The sequence below is a fragment of the Astatotilapia calliptera genome, chromosome 22, assembly GCF_900246225.1.
Source record: "Astatotilapia calliptera chromosome 22, fAstCal1.2, whole genome shotgun sequence".
NCBI classification, from domain to species: domain Eukaryota; kingdom Metazoa; phylum Chordata; class Actinopteri; order Cichliformes; family Cichlidae; genus Astatotilapia; species Astatotilapia calliptera.
The window spans coordinates 22,874,807-22,897,451 of NC_039322.1; the positions used below are offsets into that span (position 1 = coordinate 22,874,807).

The window sequence follows — 22,645 nt, forward strand, 5'->3', positions numbered from 1 at the left end:
AATCAACTGTGGGAGCAATCATCAGAAAATGGAAGACATACAAGACCACTGATAATCTCCCTCGATCTGGGGCTCCACGCAAGATCTCATCCCGTGGGGTCAAAATGATCATGAGAACGGTGAGCAAAGATCCCAGAACCACACGGGGGGACCTGGTGAATGACCTGCAGAGAGCTGGGACCAAAGTAACAAAGGTCACCATCAGTAACACACTACAACGGCAGGGAATCAAATCCCGCAGTGCCAGACGTGTTCCGCTGCTGAAGCCAGTGCATGTCCAGGCCCGTCTGAAGTTTGCCAGAGAGCACATGGATGATACAGCAGAGGATTGGGAGAATGTCATGTGGTCAGATGAAACCAAAGTAGAACTTTTTGGTATAAACTCAACTTGTCGTGTTTGGAGGAAGAAGAATACTGAGTTGCATCCCAAGAACACCATACCTACTGTGAAGCATGGGGGTGGAAACATCATGCTATGGGGCTGTTTTTCTGCCAAGGGGACAGGACCACTGATCCGTGTTAAGGACAGAATGAATGGGGCCATGTATCGTGAGATTTTGAGCCAAAACCTCCTTCCATCAGTGAGAACTTTGAAGATGAAACGAGGCTGGGTCTTCCAACATGACAATGATCCAAAACACACCGCCCGGGCAACAAAGGAGTGGCTCCGTAAGAAGCATTTGAAAGTCCTGGAGTGGCCTAGCCAGTCTCCAGACCTCAACCCCATAGAAAATCTGTGGCGGGAGTTGAAAGTCCGTGTTGCTCGGCGACAGCCCCAAAACATCACTGCTCTCGAGAAGATCTGCATGGAGGAATGGGCCAAAATACCAGCTACTGTGTGTGCAAACCTGGTAAAGACCTATAGTAAACGTTTGACCTCTGTTATTGCCAACAAAGGTTATGTTACAAAGTATTGAGTTGTATTTTTGTTATTGACCAAATACTTATTTTCCACCCTGATTTACGAATAAATTCTTTACAAATCCTACCATGTGAATTCATGGATTTTTTTTTCACATTCTGTCTCTCACAGTTGAAGTGTACCTCTGGTGCAAATTACTGACCTCTGTCATCATTTTAGGTAGGGGAACTTGCACAATCGGTGGCTGACTAAATACTTTTTTGCCCCACTGTATGTGTGCATGAGGGTGGGAATGCATGTTTGTGTCTGTGTGTGCCTGTTTGTCTGTGTCTATATGTCAGGTCGGGTCTTAGACTCCACCTCTCTGGGAACTCCCAGGCCCTCCAAGGCCTATCTCCCCTCACCACACTCCCTGCTGGTGACTGATGCCCTCAGGGGTCGGTGCATTGGTGGTTCTTGGTGTCCGGGGCTGGGCGCTCAGGTATGTACCAGCTCGCTCCCGGTGGCTACCTGGCGGGGCCTGGCGCCTGTTGCTCGGTCAGGCCTCCTCTGGGGTGCGGGGGGCCCTCGGGCCTCCAGCCTCTGGGCCTGCGGCTCGGTTCACTCTGGCACAGCTGGCTGCCGGCAGAGCCGGCGGGCACGCCGGTGCAGCCCCCTCTAGCTTCTGCTCGGTGGCTACTGGGTGACGCCTCGTCTGGGGATCCTCAGCCCTTCCCATGAGGGTGGCACGGATGCCCCTCCGGTGGTCCTCCTTGGGCTCTCACTCTGGGGCCTCTGGATGTCTGGGGCCTGGATCTCCTCCATGCCTGCTTCATGCCCTGGGGGACGGGGCTATGGCTCTCTACATCCTCTTGCAGACCATTACATGTGGAAACCATTTGAATACAAGCGCGCTGATCCACACAGGTGTGCACACGGGTGTTCACTGTTCATAAACTTAAATTATACCTTTCTTGGCTGCTACTTCAAAGCACATTGTGCGCTGTCTGTCCTGCGTGCTGCACAACAACATTGAATATTTAGTATTTACTGCTGTTTACACTTAGCTAGATTAATGCGATGGTGTTGTGTTTAGTATGTTGCTTTGGTTTTTTTGCTTGTTTTCTATTCTTTTTCTCTCAACAGGTGATCCAGAAGATTCCCCCCCCCCCTTTCTCACTGTCCCTCTCCCGTTCTGTTTTTCTTTTCCTTCCTTTTTCTTTCTCCCTTTCCTATCCCTCACTCATGTCTGTCCCGTCTGTAACAACTGAAAATAAAATAAAATAAATAATAAAAACAAAGGTCAATCAAATGGACCAATACGGCAATGCCACGATGATCCATTTGGCAAAATAAAGCCATTGGGTATCCTTGTTGGTCTTCGGACAACAATTCTGATGGCTAAAGAACCAAATGGGACAGGCAAAAAAAAAAAAAACACTATGAGGGAGCCCCACTGTGTTCAGGTTAAACCACTCATGGGCCAAGCCTATAGAGCTAGTCTCTCTGGGTGGGGGTGGAATATTTCCCCCCGTGCCTGAGACAGGAGGTCTCTGCGTAGTGGTAACGGCCAAAGTGGCTAAAAAATCTCTGCCAGCCAGTGCTTCCCTGGCCAGTGTGGGGCTATCAGGATCATAGAGTGACCTCTTTCTCTCACTCTGGCCAGAGTTGGAGAAATGAGGGCCACTGGGGGGAAAAGTATAGAGTAGGGTTATTGGCCACTCGTGAGCTAGAGCATCCACCCCCAGTGGAGCTTCCGGATTGTGCAGGGAGTAAAACAGGGGACAGTGAGCAGTCTCACAAATGTCCACGGTCGCCTGACTGAATCGCAGCCAGATCTTCTTCACCACCTCTGGGTAAAGCTTCCAGTCTCTGTACAGTGGGTTGCCCCTGGAGAGAAGATTCCCAGCATGTTAGTTGCTCTCACTGACAGCTGGTGAACACTGCTCCACACTATCAGTCTGTGTGCCAGTGTATGTAACTTGGGGGACCCCAGAACCCCCTGTCTGATGATGTAGGCCACAACCATGGAATTGTCCTCACTAAAACATGATGGCCCCCTCAGCCAAGGGAGAAACTGTTTTAGCGACCGGTGAACTGCCATGAGTTTCAGACAGTTTATGTGGGTAGAGCACATGTGAGGGCCCCATCCCCTGTTTACTGCTTTGCTTTTGTGGGCGGCCCCCCAGCACAAAAGAGAGGCATCTGTGGAGATCACCTTCTTGGCTGAAACTGCCCCTGAGACAGGAAACCTGGTTTCTTCTACTTGTGGAGAGCGTGTGACATGTATTTCCTTAAATGCTGGTTCAGGACACGGAATCCAATGTCCTCAACACCCATGCTGACTAAGTACAGGTAGCCCAGCTCTTTATTCGGAGAGACAGAAGGCTCACTGGCCACTTCACCGATGATAGCGTGTTGGCATCCCCTTGTGGTTGCCGCGCGAAATATACGCCATCCCAGTTTCCCATCACCTCCCTTACCTGTGACAGAGGTGATGGGCTCGTCTGCATTATCATAACCGTGGAAACCCGAGTTTCCATATGCTGTGTTATTGCAGACAGCATTGCTCTGTTTTTCAGCATGTTTGATTTTTTTCATGTGTTTACATCACTTGACAGCGCCCTTGGCAAACTGCCTGGATATGCGTGTCGGGAACTTTTTAATACAGAATGCATGAGAGAAACGCTTGTGAAACAACACTGCAAACTTTGGCTCTGTTTCCCTCTTGCGGGTCCAGTGACAGGAACGCTGGCCTGAGTTATGCACTCTGTGTCGAACATGTCTTGAACTTGCTCTGAAACAGAGCTGTGTGGAGGCAAAGCAGCCTGTGAAGGGGGGAAAGCTGGGCTAGCTCTCCCCTAGAGGAGAGGCCGTCAGGCAGGCCACTTCTTCTTCCTACTGGTCGCAACAGCATGAGGAGGAGGAGGGGCCACTTGAGGTCTGGCCTGGGGAGACTGCTTCCTAGTCCAAGGATTCTGTGATATCCTGAAACTAAGGAACCACAGAGACCATGTTGACCTCACAGTCACTTCTTTATTTATCAAACTGGGGCATGCGCAACAAATAAACTGGCACTGCTCTCCAACAACTGTTGCCCCGTGGAGGACAAATCCCTGCTACATCATAACATTCCTCCCACCTTAAACTGAAACTACCCTGTAGCTTTAATTACTACACAAAATACCCATTTAGAAAAACTTAACCTTTATTAAAATGTAACACAACCTCCTTCCCAGCCTTTACTTAAATTTCACTCGCTAAATAATTAACCAATCCAACAGTCTTAGGTTATTCCTATAGTCTAATAGTCTATAACAGTTTAACATTACCACGTAGGAAACAGGCTCCATCATTTCCTGTCCTGGTATCCATTTGGGTCCCCCGCCATAGTTTCTGGTATATACTGTGTCTCCAATAACAAACATGCACTCCTTGGCATGTCTATGATGACACAGTCTTTGGCTATCCTGTTTTGTTGTCACTTTCTGTTTCAAGTCGAGGTGTTTGAGATCAAGTGTACACCTCAACTTCCTGCCCATCATCAACTCAGCGGGAGACTTCCCTGTTTTGGACGTTGGTGTGATTCAGTAACTATACAGAGCCCTGTTTAACTTGATTGCCACTGTGTCTCCAGTACTCTTTTTCATAAGTTCTTTGAAAGTTTGTGCCGCCCTTTCTGCTAACCCATTGAATGCTGGGTGATATGGAGCAGAGGTGACATGTGTGATGCCGTTCTTTGCCATGAACTCTTTAGTTTGTGCACTTACGAAACACTGGGCATTGTCTGAGACCATTATTTCAGGAAGGCCATGTCGTGTGTACTGAAACAGTTTTTCAAGCAGTCAATGGTTGCAGCTAATACAGCTGATGCCACTGAATACACATCTAACCATTTGGAGTGGGCATCCACTATTATTAAGAACATCTTACCCAAAAAAAGAGCCAGCATAATTTATATTTATTCTCCTCCATGGCTTCTCCGGCCACTCCCAGGGGTGTAGCGGTGCCTCTTGAGGGCTGTGTCTATGTTCTTGACGTACCGCAGGATTTCACCTTGTCTTCAAGTCAGTCTCCATCTGTGGCGACCATATGTAGCTTCTGACCAAGCCATTCATGTGGCTCATTCCCAGGTGTGGATGATGTAGCTGTTCCAACAGGGGGCATCGACCTCATTGTGGTATCACCACCCTAGCCCCCCACACCACACACCCATCCTACACACTCAGCTACTGTTGTCTCTGTCTGTAGGGCTTAAAATTAGGATGCTGTGTTATGGGCCATTCTCTCAGAACATTCTCATGCACTCGGGAGAGTATGGGATCTTTGGTTGTCCACCTTTGTAGCTGCTCAGATGTCATCACCACCCTGCTGCCAGCTCTTTAGGGGAGTTCTCTGGATGAGGAAGACTACTCAGTCCATCACGGCCGGGTAGGAGTGGCTGTGAAATTGAACAGCCTTCTAGCCGTCGTTCAAGTCCGCCCTTCTGCGTTTTTCTGGTCGCTGGCGCCACAGCACGAAAACTTTAAAATGGACACAGAAATGTTCCCCTGTTTTTTTGTACGTTTTTAATTTTCGAGAAGCTAGAAAAACTTTATCATTGTCGCTGGCACGTCTTGTACCTTAGGCTCATCAGACACGATCATACCCAGGTAAAATTATTTCCCTTCATCTACACACATTTAGGAATTACTTAGCTAGTTTCAATTATTACCAGTCATTCGTGCACATATATTGTATTATAAAAAATATATAAAGTAAATCTCTTTGAAACTTATGGAATTAATCTTTTGTTTTCTTTTTTTTACATGGCACTTTATCAAACTTTTGTCTGCTACAGAGTTACAAGTAATATAGTAGTAGTAATATAGCATATAGGAGAGAGGGAATTAGGACAGGAGGCCTAATAGATAGCCTCTGTCCTATCACCTCATCCATGGGGGCAAACCAGGGCCAAGTTGCAATCCCAATCACTCCCTCTCCTGACCCTGGATACTTGCAATCCTAAAGGCAGAGGAAATAAAAAAAAATACAGTAGGCAAATAAAAACAACACAAAAACTCTTAGTAATTGCACATTTATTAACTTGTGTTCTTAAGAATAATCTTCGTGATAACACACATACATACTTTGTATATTTTTTTAAGCTATCTCATTTCTTTCCGGCCTACAAGGGGGTCACTTTCTCCTGCAGGGCCACCTTCTCCAGAATTGTCCTGATCACATAACAAATAAGAGAAGAGAGTGAACCATGGCAACTTATTTTAATCCCTAAACATAGTTGTGGGCTCTTACAGTCAGAGCCGCTGCCTTGTAACACTTATCCGTAAGGCTAGAATGGAAGCGGTCTGCCTTGGAGGGGAGAGACGTCTTTGGGTGAAGATGGCTCGCTACAGCTCCACTTGTGGCATCTGGTGGAGGCCGATAAACTCCATCCCCTCAATCCGACAGCAGGGAGCTCCCTGCGATGCGGTGTTTCTCGCTGTAAGGTTTTGCTTTCCACGTCACTGCTATCTCATTGAGTAGCTCCGGGAAAACAGGCAAAATCTTACGAGATTTTACAACCTCGATTTGTACAGCGGGCCATGGGATGTTGAGCCTAGAAGCTGTGCGCTTGCACATGACCTGCATGTCGAGATCCAAGAGAGACTTCCTCCTCGCAGTCATACACCAGGAGCTCTGAGTCAGCCGACTCCTCATCTCCATCCTCGTTATCTTCTCCTCCCCAGGTGACTCCAGCATGGGGGAAAAGCTCACATTCTCCGATGGGCTGAGGGTCTGCTCCTGCCCAGCCTGGGCCTGGGGTTGCAGCCAAATCATCAGGCATCTCAATTTCTCCTTGCGCCGCAGCAGCCTCAAAAAACAGAAGGGTCGCCACGCAACAGGTTAGCCTGTCAGAGTAGTTTGCGTGAGAAAGCCACGCAGTGGATACAGTCTTGTGTGGATGTCAAGGCAGCCTGAGTGCCTTTGTCCATGTTACTTTATTTCCATACATTGGTATGTCCATAAGTTTGTCCAGCAGCTTTGGTTTCCCTGATACTTTTTAACTTCAAACTACTGTAACAGAGTTTCCTTTTGAGTGGGCGAAGAAAGTGCAGCCTGGAATCCACATTTTTTTTCTATTTAGGCTATATAATCATCACTGTGCACAGTGGTGGGGCAGTCAATGCAAGTAACTAAAAAGTATTTTAAAGGTAAATGCCTGAAATCAGAGACCAGGTCCTCGCTCTTTCTCATAAATCAGACACTCTGTATTGTAATGTGCTTATTTGCATCCATTTTTGCATCACATGTCGGCATCAGACCTATGCAGATCGGTCTGGTTATCCACCTACATTTTCTGCTGAATATATTTGCTATCATTATGTATCATCAACCAACTTTTTGCATCATTTCTCTCTTTGCTGTGCTGCTATCTTTCTGCATCACGGTTTCCCTTCCATTTCCCTTCCATTTCTCTGACATTGTCTCTCTGTCACTTCTCGTTTTTCCTCAAAATACCCTGGGGCAGTTTTCTTCATGCCCAACATGCAAACTAAAACCGTCAGGTGAGAGAATGTAACTTTTTATAAGCGACGCTCCGCCTATCTCCCTCTGGTTCCTTGTGTTTACCAGCAAGGCCACACCTCAAAGCCAGCCCCCTCTAAAGGTCTAGATGTAACCAAGTCAGTGAGCAATGAGGCAACAGCAGCTGACACATCACATTCATACATTTATGGTGCTCCCTGTGTCCAGGGTAAGGTGCTTTATATGTCTATATTTGTGCAAATTAATGGATCAAGGAAACAGGTGTTTCGTAGCCCATTTGCTGAGTTCTGTTTTAAATTCAGACTAATACAAGAAAGGATGAGGACAAAAATATAGTAGTAGGAAAGCAGTGGCCTGGCGAAATAAAAAGGGCACAAGTCTCACTCATTCGGTTCTTGTTGTATCATGTGCCAAGAGAACCACGTTATAATAAAATCAATTGGAAAAGAGAAATTAAAAAAGAATATTAACAGAAAAATGGATTAAATAAATGTTTTCAACCGCTTTCTAAAGGAGTCCACAGAGTGAGCGAAACAGAGTTAGAGTGGTAAAGTGGCAACTTGCTCAACCTGTAGAGCAAGTTGTATTCAAACATCTGTGGCAGTGCCAGAATAGTCTGAATTATATTGGTTCATGTGTCACACTGCAGCCATAGTGTAATCTTTGTTATGTTTATGGATGTTAATTTATCCTAGTCTCTTTAAGACATTTAGTTAAGATAGGGACAACCTGAGAAAGCTGTCTGCATTGTCACGATGAAGTGAAAGAGAAACATATGCAAAAAGATAGATAGATAAGAGAGAGGGCAACATTGCATCTAAAGCAAACGGAAAAACAAGTTGTGGTCACCTCCCTTTAGGCAAGATATGCTCTTCTCTCTGAGGTTTTGTTTATTCACTGAGAATCACTGCAGTCTGTGTTTGTATTTTGTATGAACAAAAATCACATGCCTTTTACATTTGTGAATAGCAATGAATAGCAACTGCACGATGGTAGTAGGCTGTGTGTTTATAAATCCTTTAAGCATCTGTAGCTGTTTTTTTAAGATGATGCCAGAAGATTTCCTTTAAGAATCATAGACAGACAGAGACAGAGATTAAAAAAGAAAAGCAAAAGAATAATGAGCAATAACCATGACATATTTGACATAACAGCTGACATATTTGCAGTCGCAATGGCTTAATTCGTGAGACTTCATATTTAACTCATCAGTAATTAAGAATAGCTTACATGTTTGTAATTGTTAGTTTTGGGGAACATTACTAGAAAAAAACTGCAGTGGCTTCGTAGTTGCTGTTGTAGAAATACTCCAAGAAACGCACTCATACACAGTTTGGCACACACATGACAAACATCAGCCACTAAATGTACAGGATGAGTGCTGTGAGTTGACAAGATAAAAAAATTAAAATACTGAAATCTTTAAAGGCACACTCCATGTCAAGTTTTTTGTTTGCTATGACTTCTGAGCCATTATGTCAGCTTGAACTCACTACTAAGCTTAATACATCTATTATATTCATCCCAAAACATCTTTGAAATATGTATCTAACTAGATATAACCAGATACACTGGATGGCATTGCATTGGCCTCCAGAGACCCTGTCTCAGAGTGAAACTGAAAGTTCATGCTGGACTACTGCAAATCGTTATTATCAGGATGTTCAAAGAATTCCATGAAGAGTCATCAGTTGATTCAAAATGCTACAACAAGAACACTGACAGGGACTAAATGATAGCATATTTCTCTAACTTCGGCTTCTATTCATTGGCTCCCTGTTAAATCCAGAATTAAATTTAAGATCCTTCTCTTCACATACTAGGTCTTGAAAAATCAGGCCACGTCTTATCTGAAAGATCTCATACTACCATATCACCTCAATAGAATAGAGAAGTTCACTCTCAGACTGCAGGCTTACTTCTGGTTCCTTGGGTATTTAAAAGTAAAATGGGAAGTAGAGCCTTTAGCTATCAGGGCTCTTCTTCCCCTCTTCTGTGGAACCAGCTCCAAATCTCACAGACACTGCTGAAGAACTTCCCATGATGCTCTGAATTTTACTTCTTCACTCATCTACTTCACTCACCATGTGTTTATACACCTCTCTGCATTTAATCATTAGTTATTATTAATCACTGGCTCCCTTCCACATTGAGCATTTTATTTCTGGAGGGTTCGTCCTCCCCACTGTCGCCTAAGCACTTGTTCAAATAGGTCATATGATTGTAGGGGTTTCCTCTGTATTATTGTAGGGTCTTTACCTTACTGTGCACCTGTTGTTGTTATTTAGCACTAAATGAATAAAACAGAATTGTGTGTGTGTGTGTGTGTGTGTGTGTGTGTGTGTGTGTGTGTGTGTGTGTGTGTGTGTCATGCATATGATCTCATTGTATATAGCTAAACACTACAGTCTCAGTCAGTACTTGAAGTTAATATTTTCTTTCTATCTTTATTTAGGACATTAACTTAAATTAGAGGCTTTTATTATATTTAACTTTTTGGACCAGGACTTTACAAACCACTGACTGGCATCATACTGCTTCAAGTATTTTAACTACAAAGATTCTTCTAACATATTTTCTTGTTTCATTGCTCAGGTTTGGATCAGGAACTTCATTCCACCTGATCTCTTCAGGAGGTCAAACATACTCCTCAAATTTCTGTCCCCTTGTCCCCCTCCAAGACAGCAGTCATGAATTGGAATTGGCTGGAGGACCTCATCAGTGGGGTCAACAATTACTCCACAGTGTTTGGTCGGGTCTGGCTCTCAGTGGTCTTCATCTTCCGGGTGATGGTGTTTGTGGTGGCGGCTCAGCGAGTGTGGGGTGAAGAGAGCAAAGATTTTGAATGCAACACTAAACAGCCAGGCTGCACCAACGTGTGCTACGACCACTTCTTCCCCATCTCCCACATCCGCCTGTGGGCCCTGCAGCTCATCTTCGTCACATGCCCGTCGCTGATGGTTGTTGCCCATGTCAAATATCGAGAGATGAAGGACTTAAAGTACACCACCACCCATGAGGGTAAACACGTGTATGCCCGCCCTGGGAAGAAACGTGGAGGGCTGTGGTGGACATACCTGGTAAGAATGAAGGGTGCTAATGTTTAATTCCACTGTTATTGTGTATGCCACACATGGAAGGAGATTTGCAATTATAATGTATGAGCAACAAGCTCCACCAAACTGATGTGAAGTTGTGTGACTTTGCAAGAGTGGTCTACGATAATGCAAATTTTGGTATCTATCAATATCAAGTATTGCAAAGACATTCAGATATTTTTCACAGTGTATGTCTGATGTATTTTTTTATTTCTAAATATATATATACTGAACTTAGAGGATAGAAACAAAGTACAGATCATATCACCCTAGTATCGATCTGATACTGAAAGAAACTCTATTTTAAGTGGTTCTATGCTTTCAAGGCTTCCTTTAAACAGCCATATAATATATCCCTACAGTGGAATGTGGGACTATTATGTCTGTAACATGGTGTCTTTTTTCTTGTCTTTAATTTCACTTTCATTTGCTGTTTAGAAACGTCTCTACCAAGTGTTCACTTTTGTTTTGACTGATTTTGGTAAATATCAGGAATTTTCATTATATAGTTTATAGAAGGTTGAAGAATCCTCATTTATGTTCCAATTTTTTCATAGGGTCATTTATTTATTTATTTTTTTAAACTAATTAATCGTCATAACAAGAGCTTAGACAAATGGTTGGGATAAGTTACAGCAATTAGTGAACATTTAAAATTAATTCTGTCAAACACAGTCATTAGCAATCCATGAGATTTTTCCTACTTTAACACTCATTTGTCTTCTTATAGGTGAGCCTGATCTTAAAGGCAAGCTTTGATGCTGGTTTCCTCTACATCCTTTACCACATCTACGAAGGGTTCGACTTACCACGTTTGTTAAAGTGTTCAATGGATCCTTGCCCGAACATAGTGGACTGTTACGTATCCCGCCCCACAGAGAAGAAGATCTTCACTCTCTTCATGGTGGTGTCCTCTGCTGTCTGTATCTTGATGTGCATCTGTGAGATGTTTTACTTCATCTGCAAGAAAGTCAAGAAACAAATCAAGAGGAAAATAGATGCAGACAGGCAGGCGTCCGCAGAGACACACGAGCTGAAGCCACTGTCAGCAGCTTTTCCAAGGCACAAGTCTAGATCATCTTTGAGAGTGGATCCAACAGTGTCTAACCACACTCTAGAAACTGTGACTAGAGGTTACTTAAAAAAGTTATGGCAACAAAGTGACACTTGAAATAATTAAGTAGATTTTAATTTCAAAAGATTTATGTAAAATGTAGAGAAAATGTTAATTAAATTCAAATAGAAAACAAAAGTAGATATTAATAGAATTAAACTGTAAATATGTGTTGGATTTAGGGTCAAAATCTCAAACTGAAGGTTGAAATTGCCCAACTTTACCAAAAAAAATAATTGATATGAAATAAGTCTCTGAGAAAAATTACTTTGAATTTACTAACTATCTGGCAAAGGTTTAGTAAAAACTTCCTAAAATATCCATTACAAAGAAATGAAATCTTCTTGTTTTTTCAGTAAAACTCAAATTGGATTCAATAATTATCCAAATAAACCTTAAAAATAATGACTGAATAATAAGAGAAAATGAAATGAATTTTACTTATTTTCTGAGTAAAATGAATCGATTTCACAAAGAAAACATCAAAACAGTAATTTGTTTTATTGTGGAAAATAAAACACAGTAATTTATAATATAACATTTTTCTGCTCGTATACACTGAATTCTCATCAACAATCTCCTGATCTCCTAAATACATTCCTCTACTGTAAATTTGTTTTAGTGTCATAAACAGTTTATCACACAGCTTTGTGTACAGAGCAACAGCAACATAAACTGCATGAATGTAAACCAGTTTTGTAAAAAAGAAATTAATCTTTAGACTGTAATATCAACATGAACCTGAAATTTGAATATCCTTTACCGTTTCCTTTATCTCTGTTACTTATTTATGATTGACTAACAAAAACTTTAGTTAGTCAATCTTTTGTTAAATTGAATCACTCAATATAACTGTAGAACAAAGGTTTTTCACTCATGTACATGGAATATCAATAATGTAAATCAACCTTTTATCCCAATTTGGATGTTTAACCTGAGAAAATCTAAGACACATGTAAGAGGAAGTAACATTTCTACAGCTACAGGACTGCACTTCTGTTAAATTTTAAAGTTGTTTTAAACTAATATTTTATTGTAACATACACTATAAACAAAGAAAAGCTTCACTAGTGATTCCTCCAATTTGCTGCCTTTCAAACAGAATATTCCTAAGAAACTTGTAGGTAATAAAAAACAAACATTAAAATGAAGACCACAAATACAGCCTGACACATTGCAGGTCATTTGGGTAAGATATGAATAAGATGAAATTAACTTGAAAACTGAAAAGATAGCTGCATCTAACAAAGACAAAGGTTTTCAGTGAGCTTACTTCCCTTTCATTCTTTCAGAGTCCTCGTTTAAGCCAATAACTTGTTCTTGAGGCTGTTCACTTTTGGTGAGAGCTTAGCACAATCCAGTTCAAGGAAAAGTTTCTGGAATACTTCCAAGGTGTATTTTAGCTCTTTGGGATAGGCAAGATCGACTGCATATGTCAATCCAACCAGCATTGCGCATGCTCTTGGAAAATTGCCCAGAGCAGGCATAACTCTCACACCCTCCAGCACAATGCCAATGTCATCCTCCTCAGATCCAACAGCCTTGATTTTGTAGATTTTCATCCTCTGTTCAGAAAGATCTTGTGACACACCATCCTCATCAGCATCCTGAAACAACAAACACATGGGTTTTCTGACTGTAGTTGCACACATCCTGTAGCTGAATGACAAATAAAACATGATAATGCCTGAAATTATTTGAAACTTGACAAACACATATGAATAACAAAAACAGAATAATGTTTCTACTTCAACACTTACACTGTACTCTTTGATCAGTTGATCAATGGACTCCCCAAGGTACACCATCAAGCACTGAATAACCAGATTTCTGGTTATGTTATTGCTAGGATTGCTTGGTGACTGAAAATGAGCAAGAATTCCAAAAATTACCATCAGATAAGTGACCATTTATTAAGACAAAACTGTGAGAATTGGCAGTATTAAAAAAAAAAGTTAAATATCAAATTATCATCACATGGAGCATTATGTGCGATAATTAGCTGATGTTAATGCACATGCCTGGGTGCTGACAGTCAACACAAAGGTATTGTCAACATGCTTGTAAGCTTCAATCTTTAAATGTGTCGTTTTAGTAAATTACATTAATTTAGTCATTTAGTTTTTTATCTAATTTAGTTTATGTTTGTCAGAAAGGGTTTTTCCTTCTTGGGACAAAACAAAAACCCAGCAATATCTGTACTTGTGTTTTTTTGTTTGTTTTTTGTTTGTTTTTTTACTAAGAATAGACATGTATTTAAAATACAATTAAAACATGAAACCCATAATTGTGTTGTTAATTATATCAGTGACGTCCTGGCGTCCTCTTGCACTGACAAAAACATGCAAACAAATTAGTGGAGCTGTGCACCATGCAAATGAAATTTGACAAAAAAATTCTTTAAATAAAATTCCAAGCTGAAATGTCTGTGGAAAATACCTTGGCTATGATAGCCTGCAACTTCAATCCCATGGCTCCCCCCTTGGAATGGAAAAGGGCCAACAGTTTGGGAGTGTACTCATCCAGCATGGACATGAATTTGGGTTCAAGGTGTACCAGGGTGATCCTGTAGAACTCATCCTGCAGCTGAACGACAAAAAAAACCATGATGCAGCCTCAAATTATTTGAAGTTTGAAAGATTACATTAAAAAAAACCAAAAGCCTACCCAAAATGAATTTGGAACTCACATGAGATGCCTCAAACAATGCTGGCCATCTGGCTTTGATGTCTTCAATGCTGGGGGACAGGTTGACAATTTCATGTCGTCTATGTGCAAATGTTTTAGCCATTTTTTCTTTTATCACTTTGTTGTTGTCTCTTTTCTTGACTTCAGTAAGCAACTGAATTCTCTCTTCTTCTTGACTGTCCTCATCTTCACCTGCTGGATATGGCAGAAGGTAATTTACCTCTGCTTTCCGAGGCTTTTTCACTTTATTTGCAGACTTCTGGTCACCTGGACTCTTGTGTTTCATGGCATTGCATGTCAACTCAGGAACACCAAACCCTCTAAGTTTTGTACGATAATTGGCCATCTTGTATTTGATGCTTTGTTGCCAACCATAATAACCTGAGAAAGAGCCAGGTTCCTTGAGACAAGGGTATTTTGTCACAAGTGCCTCAGCAACATAACTAACCTGTGCACTTGAAGGATAGGCCGTAAATGTAAATATAGTTTCAGCCAACTTCTCAAGAATATCAGTCTTTACTTTGGAGGTGGGCAGAAGATTTCCATTCTTTTTATACTCCTCAGTGGCTCTTTCCAGGTACATCTCAGTTTCATATGCAAACTGTGGAATGGGAAACTGTTTTGGCCAGGGCTCACAACGTTCTGTGGTCTTCTGCCTTTTGAGAATAATGGTGTCCTGAGAAGAAGTAGTTGCAGCAGAGTCTGCATTGGATACAACTGACTCAGCATATGAGGAGTCATAGTCAGACAGTTGGCCAGAGGGGCCGCCAAAACTGTCAGCAACCGGAGTCAAGCTTATCATGACCGGGGTGATGCCAACAACCTTCACAGTGTCTTTGTCTTTTATCTGGTCAGCTCTGTGAAGAGTGAAGTAGTCCTGGAATTCTGGGTCAAAATACTGAAGACTGAAGTCATTTGAAATCCCAAAAGTATCCTTCACAACACTCTGCAGCTCCTCCAATGTTGGTGGGATCCCTGATGGAAGAACCAACTTCTCGATTTGGTCATCAATAATTACACGAAGCTTTGCCTCCATCTTGTTCAACCTAGAATAAAATGTAAATGGGCAGAGTTAAATTTCCCTTCAATTAAATAAAATTAGTTATTACTTTTCATTTATACAATAGTTGAGATATAAAACTATAAAACAAAAAGCACACTTCAACACACCAAATGTTGCAAATAACAAATACTTGGGAGATGTACATGTTATCAAGTTTTTGTTGTTGTCGTTTTGTTTTTTTTACCTATTATTCACAGCAGATGTAACGTTTCAGGGTTACCAAGCGTTTTCTTCCCACATTGTAAGAAGCCAAGGGCCACATGTCACCAAGTTTCTGCTGCTCCAAAAGACTGATCTTGCCAGTGTCCTCCAGTTGAAAAGATCTCAGATGCTCTACATACCATGCAGCAAGTAACTTCACAATGAAATATACACAATTGTCCAAAACGACTATCTGTATTATCTCAGCAAAGTCTGGTAGTCCACATGTTGAACCATTAGACAGGATCATCCCAGCAGTGTATCTTGTTCCACTGTAGGTGACAGTGGTGGCAAGCTGCACACAAGTCAGAGATGGTGATCTTGCTCTTAAATCTGCCTGTATGTCTGGATGCAGCACATCTACAGGCATTCTGGATATTTTTGTGACAAGCAGGGCAGGTTTCACCTCTTTTGATTGCATGTGGTATGCCATCATCATTTGATGCCTTGTAGAAAGGGTCAGCAACACATTTTTGAAATTGTTAGTGTGTCTCACAACTTGCTTGAAAAATCTGTGTTTCGCCTCAAAGCGCATTGTCCATACTCCAACCAATGGCCCATATTTTTCTATTACAGCAGGGTAGTGCTCCAAAAAATGGTGTTTTGGTGTGAGCCTTTGATCAGGAAAAACTTCCAAATATCTGACACGATGTTCAGATGTTTTAAATTCAAGGTAGGCAATACTTTGTGTTGTGTGAACAGGGGCAACCACTAACTCAACAATGTCCTTCAAAGTCAGAAGAAGTTGCCAAACAGGATCATCTTCAGGTACACGTAAACCAACAAGGAGAGGCAACAAACGTATTAGGGCCCAGTTTTCATGAGCATTTCCTCCTACAGTTTTGCGACCAGCAAAATTTGAAGGGATTGCTTGTGGACTGTTCAATTTGTCTGAGCCCTTATATGGAAAACATGTGATTATATTATTCAGTTCAGTCAAACTGAAGTAGTGCTTCTTCAAAAAAACTTGAAAACACAATGCTAACTCTCTTGGCACTATTCCCTCAAAAAGGTCATGAAGGACATCTGGTGGGTATCCAGACACAAAGTGAAAATTATTAAGTTGATCAGTTAATGGACATGACCGCTTTAAGCCAAAATGAGGCACTAAATTTGGATTTTCTTTGACAGCTTGTACGTGTAAATCATAGTCATCCTTTTTTCGAAGTGGGAAGACCCCAGACCGTACTTCATATGTCTGGTACTCTGAAGAATGTCCAAGGCAAAATCTACAAACATATGGCCCGTTAAAACTTTCAACAAGTCCACTAATTGCATGAGCACCAAGGTTATCAGCTACAACACAGTGTAGGGCGCCTTTAATATTTCTCCCTAAACATGAAATAAAAACCCCCTCCTGTTCAAGAGTGACAAGATCTTTCAAAAGTGGATCCAATACTACTTTGTATTCAAACTGTTTCACATCAACAGATTTGCAAAGTAAAGCTAGTTGTATTGATGTTAAGGCAGACTGTAATCTCAATGGCAAATTGGCCAAAACCTAATAAACTGCAGTTATTTTATGTTTTTTTTGAGAGGTTCCTAATGGGTTACACACCTCAAATTCATCAACATAAATTATTATAGAGAGTCTTGTTTCTTCTACAGCATAAAAGTCATTGTCCTTAAAACACGTACCATCAAAAATGGACTCAAAATGCCCAGTGCTACTTGAGCACCTCGAAAAGGCTTCCACTGCAATATCTTTGTTCTTCAGTACTTCTTGCAAAGTCTTTAGAACTGGTACATATTGAAAGCTCTTTTTTTGTTCAGCATCAAGAATATATTCAATAGGATCCACAAACTGGAAATGCTCCTTAAAATACTTATTTCTCTTAAAAGCTGAACCAAGTGGCCCGCCTGCTCCAAGAGCTCTGCTAATGGGATGAGAGCTGCACAACTGTTCAGCCAAGTCCTTTATGATAGTGTGGTCAACTGTGCATTTGTTAGATTTCAGTGCTGAATCAATTATATTTTTAACCGCCTCCACAGATGCTGAAGAAGAAATATAGAAGAGATCTTCAACCAAAGCATTAATGCACCTCACTGAAACATTGTAAGTGCTTTCTAACTTGAGTAGAAGTAAGCAAAGTCCTTGAAGAACAGTACAAGATGCACTTTCTGGCTCAACATCACTAGAGCATTCATCACTGTTGAGTTCAGGGACATCAGAATGGTCAGTGTTCTGACTAGGATGACTTTCCAAGACTTCTTTCTTAAAATCAGTTAAGGAACAACATGTATGTCTCCTGCCTTTGTGCTTTAGAAATGTATTGTATATGTTTGTGCGAAAGTCACATCCATTAAAAACGCAAAATACAGTTTCGTGTCTCTTCAAGTGATTTCCTATATGCTGAAAATAGTCCTTCTGAGTAGAGCAAAAAGCAGTGCAAGCCAAACACTTAAATGCAGTGATCACTCCAGGCCTTGGACTCTCTTCAGTGGTATGGTATCTGGACAAATGTGTGCGAAGGGCTCCTTGTGTTTTAAATGTGCAAGGACAACTGCCATACAGACATGGCTGGTGCTGTCCACGACCAAATGTTGCGTGTTGCAATCTGTAATGACGTAGAAGATTCCCCTTTGTAGTAGAAAAAGATTTGCATATCTTACACTGCCATCCCATTTGCCAGGTCCTAAAGTGATGGAAAAATATATATCTAAGAATCTAAATAGTTTTTCATGACAAATGTAAGAGCATGGGTATCTATACACATTTGATGTTGAGATTATAGAGAAGAAGAAAAAAATCCTACAAATAATAAGCAATTATTTTCTACTTATTGTTTTTACAAAAACAAATAAGTTAGATTAAGTGGGGTCAACTTGGTAATTTCATGCCGCTTCAATTTCAAAACCATTAGTTTAATTTAATATAACATGTTATCACAACTTACTTTATAATGCACAGTCTACCTGCTGATCAGGTGAATTTAAGTTGAGGGATCTTCCATTACCTGAAAGGAAAGCAACATTATCATTAATCTCAGCCAAACCGATTTACTCACGAACAAATAAAACACTGAAAAAAACCAAACAATGACATTTTTAGGTTGTCTAAGTGACTTATACATTACGTTTAAACTGAGTAGCGAAACCCCGCGGTGATCTGAAAATGATGTGCCGGGAGTTGTGCCGTTCTCAGCGGCTTCAGTGACCCTCGAGCTCCCGGCTTGCTCGAGCTGGTGGGTAGCAGATGCTCCGAAAACGTCGAAGCACTTTTGCAAACATGCGATATCTTGATAAACCGAGCAGATATTTGATGTTTACACAGCTACTTTCTCGCCTGAAAATATGTTAAAAGTTTATTTTGTGACCCAGAAAGATTACTAAGAGTAATTTTAAAACTTAGTAGCGGCCGCCATTATTGGAAACTGGAGTTCGAAAAACTGACTGTGGCTGACAAAATCACTCACAACTGACCGCAAAACCTTTTCATGAACTTTTAAACGTGGATGAAAGACGTTAAAACTCATCGGAATATACCGTTGATATTTTTTAATACGGTAAAACATGTGGTTAGTTAAAGCTGTTCAGTAACACAGTCGTGAAGGCTTGGAAAGTGACCTTGTGCTAGCAGTCCACTAACTGCCATTTATGTAAAAATACAATACTATCATTACAGTGATGATTATTAATAAAATTTCGTATCATACTGTTTAAAACCTTTACTCAAAACCGATATACGTTATTGTTTAAACCATGTCTTATATTTGAACAAATTAAGAAGTCTTACCTCTGACAAAATGGAGATGTCCACTCATGAAGCGCGTGTGTCCTGCACGTGGCACAAAGGATTATGGGCGGAAGTGTACAATGATTAAAATGAAAATGCTTTCATCAGTTAAATCTATTAGATTTCTTAAATTTTTTTAGTACTCAAACATTTTTTTTAAATCTACTCAACAAACCATTGCTGAATTTACCCCAAACAAAACTGTGTAAATTTAAATAACTGAACATCTCAAAATTGTTGAATTTTGCTTAGATTTGATTAAAACTACTCATACACGTTTTTACTGAGTAATAATTACTATTACTCTCCTATTAGATTCTAATTAACCCCAATCACAGTTTTTACAGTGCAGAACCTGAATAACATCAAGACAGAGGAGACACCAACTATGAAATAAGAATCATCTTGCTCGGGCTACTCTGAAAAACTAAATGAATAACTCTAGGTGCTACTGGAAGCAAATGCATCCTTCCGACGGCTTGCAGAACTGTTACTCAACGGCAAAGAAATACCCAGTGATTTGTAAATAAAACTTTGTTATATGATATTCTGCATGGAAATCGACAGCAAAATTGCAGATGAAAAGGAAGCTATTTTTGAGTAATGATGCTTTATATGTGTATGATGTGTGTGTCTGTATTCATGTTTTTATGTAACCTTTTATGGTTACTGCCTGTCAGTTAGGAAAAGCACATGCTGTAAGTAAACCCTTTATTCACCAAAGCATTACACACTGAGTCACTCACAAGTACTTTACAGTAGAGATACCCATATGATCCCGCCATATTTGTTCTGGCGTCATCCGTTTTTTCACGCTACCGTCCAATCAGAAGCAGAGGACACGGGTGCGGTTTTGATAGATAGGACAATGCACCAATGGTGAGCGGAAACCGGACGTCGTCATTTTTGCCCTTACGGACGCTGTCAAAAAGTAACGGCTTTCAACTACGGACAAGTATTGAATTCCCACATTTTATATTTTGTTTTTGTCTTCATAATAACATAGTAATGTTGTTTATTGAGTTTCTCTTTTATTGACCAATGTGACGTAACTAACAGCACCACAACTAGTTTCGGTTATTCATTTGTCTGCTGTGGTTAGCTAAGTGTTACACTGTAAACTGTTGCTATTCTTTAGCAACATTTCGGTTGGAAATAGCGGGTTAGTCAGTGTTTATTATTTTAATGTGGTCTTGCGGCTCAGGAATCAGAGGTGGGACCAAGTCGCTGTTTTGCAAGTCTCAAGTAAGTCTCAAGTCTTTATCCTCAAGTCACAAGTCAAGTCTCAAGTAATGTCAGGCAAGTCAGAGTCGAGTCTCAAGTCACTGGTGTAAAAGTCCGAGTAAAGTCACAAGTCTGAAATTTTGAATTTCAAGTCCTTTCGAGTCTTAAAAAAAAAACGAAAAAAGAATGTTGCAGTTATATGCTAAACTGTAAATATTAGACCATGTAATTTTAAAATCTGTGTTTTTCTCAACACATGACGAAATAGTGAACTTAGAAAATATACACAAATTGTGAAATTGCACCTCTATAAAATGCAGCTCAATTAAACTTAGTTCCAAGAATAATTTTCACCGACAGTTCTGAGATAAGCTGAATGTTATTATTGGATGCGCTTGTAGGGCCGGCTTTAAAATCGCATGACAAAAATATCATACACATTTAAAAAAAACCTGTATCACCAACGGAGCATGGACAAGATTTGCTAGTTAGATGAAGTCAGCTATCTCATCATAGCAAAAGAGAAGCACCACCTACCGTTCTTTATGCAACTTCAACTGTCGGAGAAAGTTGAAGTTGTTCCATCTCTGTCTGTGATTCTCTTCTTGCATGTTTTGCATATTGCATTTCAGTTTTTTGTTGACTACTTCATAGTTTATGTACCTGAAAAAAATAACTCCTTGCAGCATTTTTGAGCGTTTTTTTTTTTTTTTTTAATCTGGTTAATTTGATTGGCAGTGCTACAGCTCACGCACACATAGTACGGAGTGTGGTTTGAATAAATGAATCAATGAATTGAATTAATGGTGCACACTTTCTATATAATATGTATGTTAAATTTTATATTTGGGGTGAAATATCAATTCTTTTCAAGTAAACCGGTTCAAGTCCAATTCAAGTCTCAGGTCATTGGTGTAAAAGTCCAAGTCAAGTCACAATCTTAGAACATTTTTTCAAATCAAGTCTAAAGTCATTAAATTAATGACTCGAGTCCAAGTCATGTGACTCGAGTCCACACCTCTGTCAGGAATACGTAAATAGTATAGTTCACCTCGTTTGAAGTGATAGCAGTCATAGTGAGTTTCATCTGAAAGTAGAGGCAACTCATCACTGTTGCTAAAACACATAATTACAGCGTAAGTAAATTTTAACCTTAATTACCTACCATATAAAAGAAGTTGAGCTGTTTTATGTCAACAAACGAGGCAACACATTGTGTTGATCAACACATTGGAATACAATCTGACTTATTTTGCTTGAATTGTGGCATTGTGAAGCTGCTGTACGTCCAGTTTTTACTTAATTCATGAATCTTTTTTCTTGTATTAATTGATTACATCATCAAAAGGCTGGAATAAGCCATTAAACAGCCGGGTGAGGCAGAGAGTTGGAGGGGGGGGGGGATCCCACATGTTTGTGAACTCTCAGCTGTGTATTGTCTTTTGTTCTGTGGAAGGTATTTAAACCCAGGGCTGTGCCAGACTTGGGAGAGGCTCTGCTGGTCATTTGCCCTGTGATGGCTGTTCTCACCAAGCTTGGTTTTGTTCTGTTCTTTATTAAAGGATGGTGGCTACCGCTCGCCATTTAGGATTTATTAAATGAAAACTTCCACAAGAGCTGGCAAAATCTTAATTTGCATACTTGAATTAAGATTAATTAAGATTAATTAACAAATTTCACACAATTTGTGTCTGGGCCAACACCTAAAGACCACACTCTAGACTTTGTCTTGGGTTATGGACTGAATGTATCAATGACTGAAACTTGTGTTTTATCTAACACATGACCCTACGCTGTGTCACTGCATCATTTCATGTCTGGCACTGATCACCACCTGCACTCATGTATATATCCTTCTACGTAGCACTCTTAATTCTTATTCTCATGTATATATCTAATGTATATCTCATGCACATATCTTTCTTTCTACATAGCACTTTAATTCTTATTGTTTGCACTGAAGCACCGCAGCAATTTCCTAATGTTGTAAACCTCAACATCTGGCAATAAACCCATTCTGATTCTGATTCTGATTCTGATTCTGATCTATTTTAGACCATTTAGGAATTGTATTTGATATTTTAATTCCTAAATCTCCAGCAAAACTGGGAAATTTGGGCACATTACCCCATTACTGAAATCTCTTCACTGG

At 40.5% G+C, this 22,645-nt stretch overlaps 2 protein-coding genes across 3 annotated transcripts; one reads left to right on the plus strand and one right to left on the minus strand.

Moving 5' to 3' along the window:
• The first annotated feature begins 7,521 nt into the window (after positions 1-7,521).
• On the plus strand, positions 7,522-11,680 carry LOC113014542 (gap junction beta-4 protein-like). Its single transcript, XM_026156143.1, has 3 exons — positions 7,522-7,577; positions 9,965-10,449; positions 11,198-11,680. Exons 2-3 carry the CDS (start codon positions 10,060-10,062, stop codon positions 11,636-11,638), a joined length of 831 nt encoding a protein of 276 aa, XP_026011928.1. The 5' UTR covers positions 7,522-7,577; positions 9,965-10,059; the 3' UTR covers positions 11,639-11,680.
• A 404-nt stretch (positions 11,681-12,084) lies between these two features.
• On the minus strand, positions 12,085-14,242 carry LOC113014546 (uncharacterized). Of its 2 annotated transcripts, XM_026156148.1 has the most exons (3): positions 14,021-14,242; positions 13,342-13,443; positions 12,085-13,188 (listed from the first exon to the last, which is right to left on the minus strand). In XM_026156148.1, the coding sequence occupies exons 1-3, from the start codon at positions 14,186-14,188 to the stop codon at positions 12,883-12,885; spliced, it is 576 nt and encodes a 191-aa protein (XP_026011933.1). In that variant the 5' UTR covers positions 14,189-14,242; the 3' UTR covers positions 12,085-12,882. The 2 variants fall into 2 exon arrangements, with proteins under 2 accessions (XP_026011933.1, XP_026011932.1); XM_026156147.1 differs by having other exon boundaries at positions 12,085-13,443.
• Between the last annotated feature and the right edge of the window lie 8,403 nt (positions 14,243-22,645).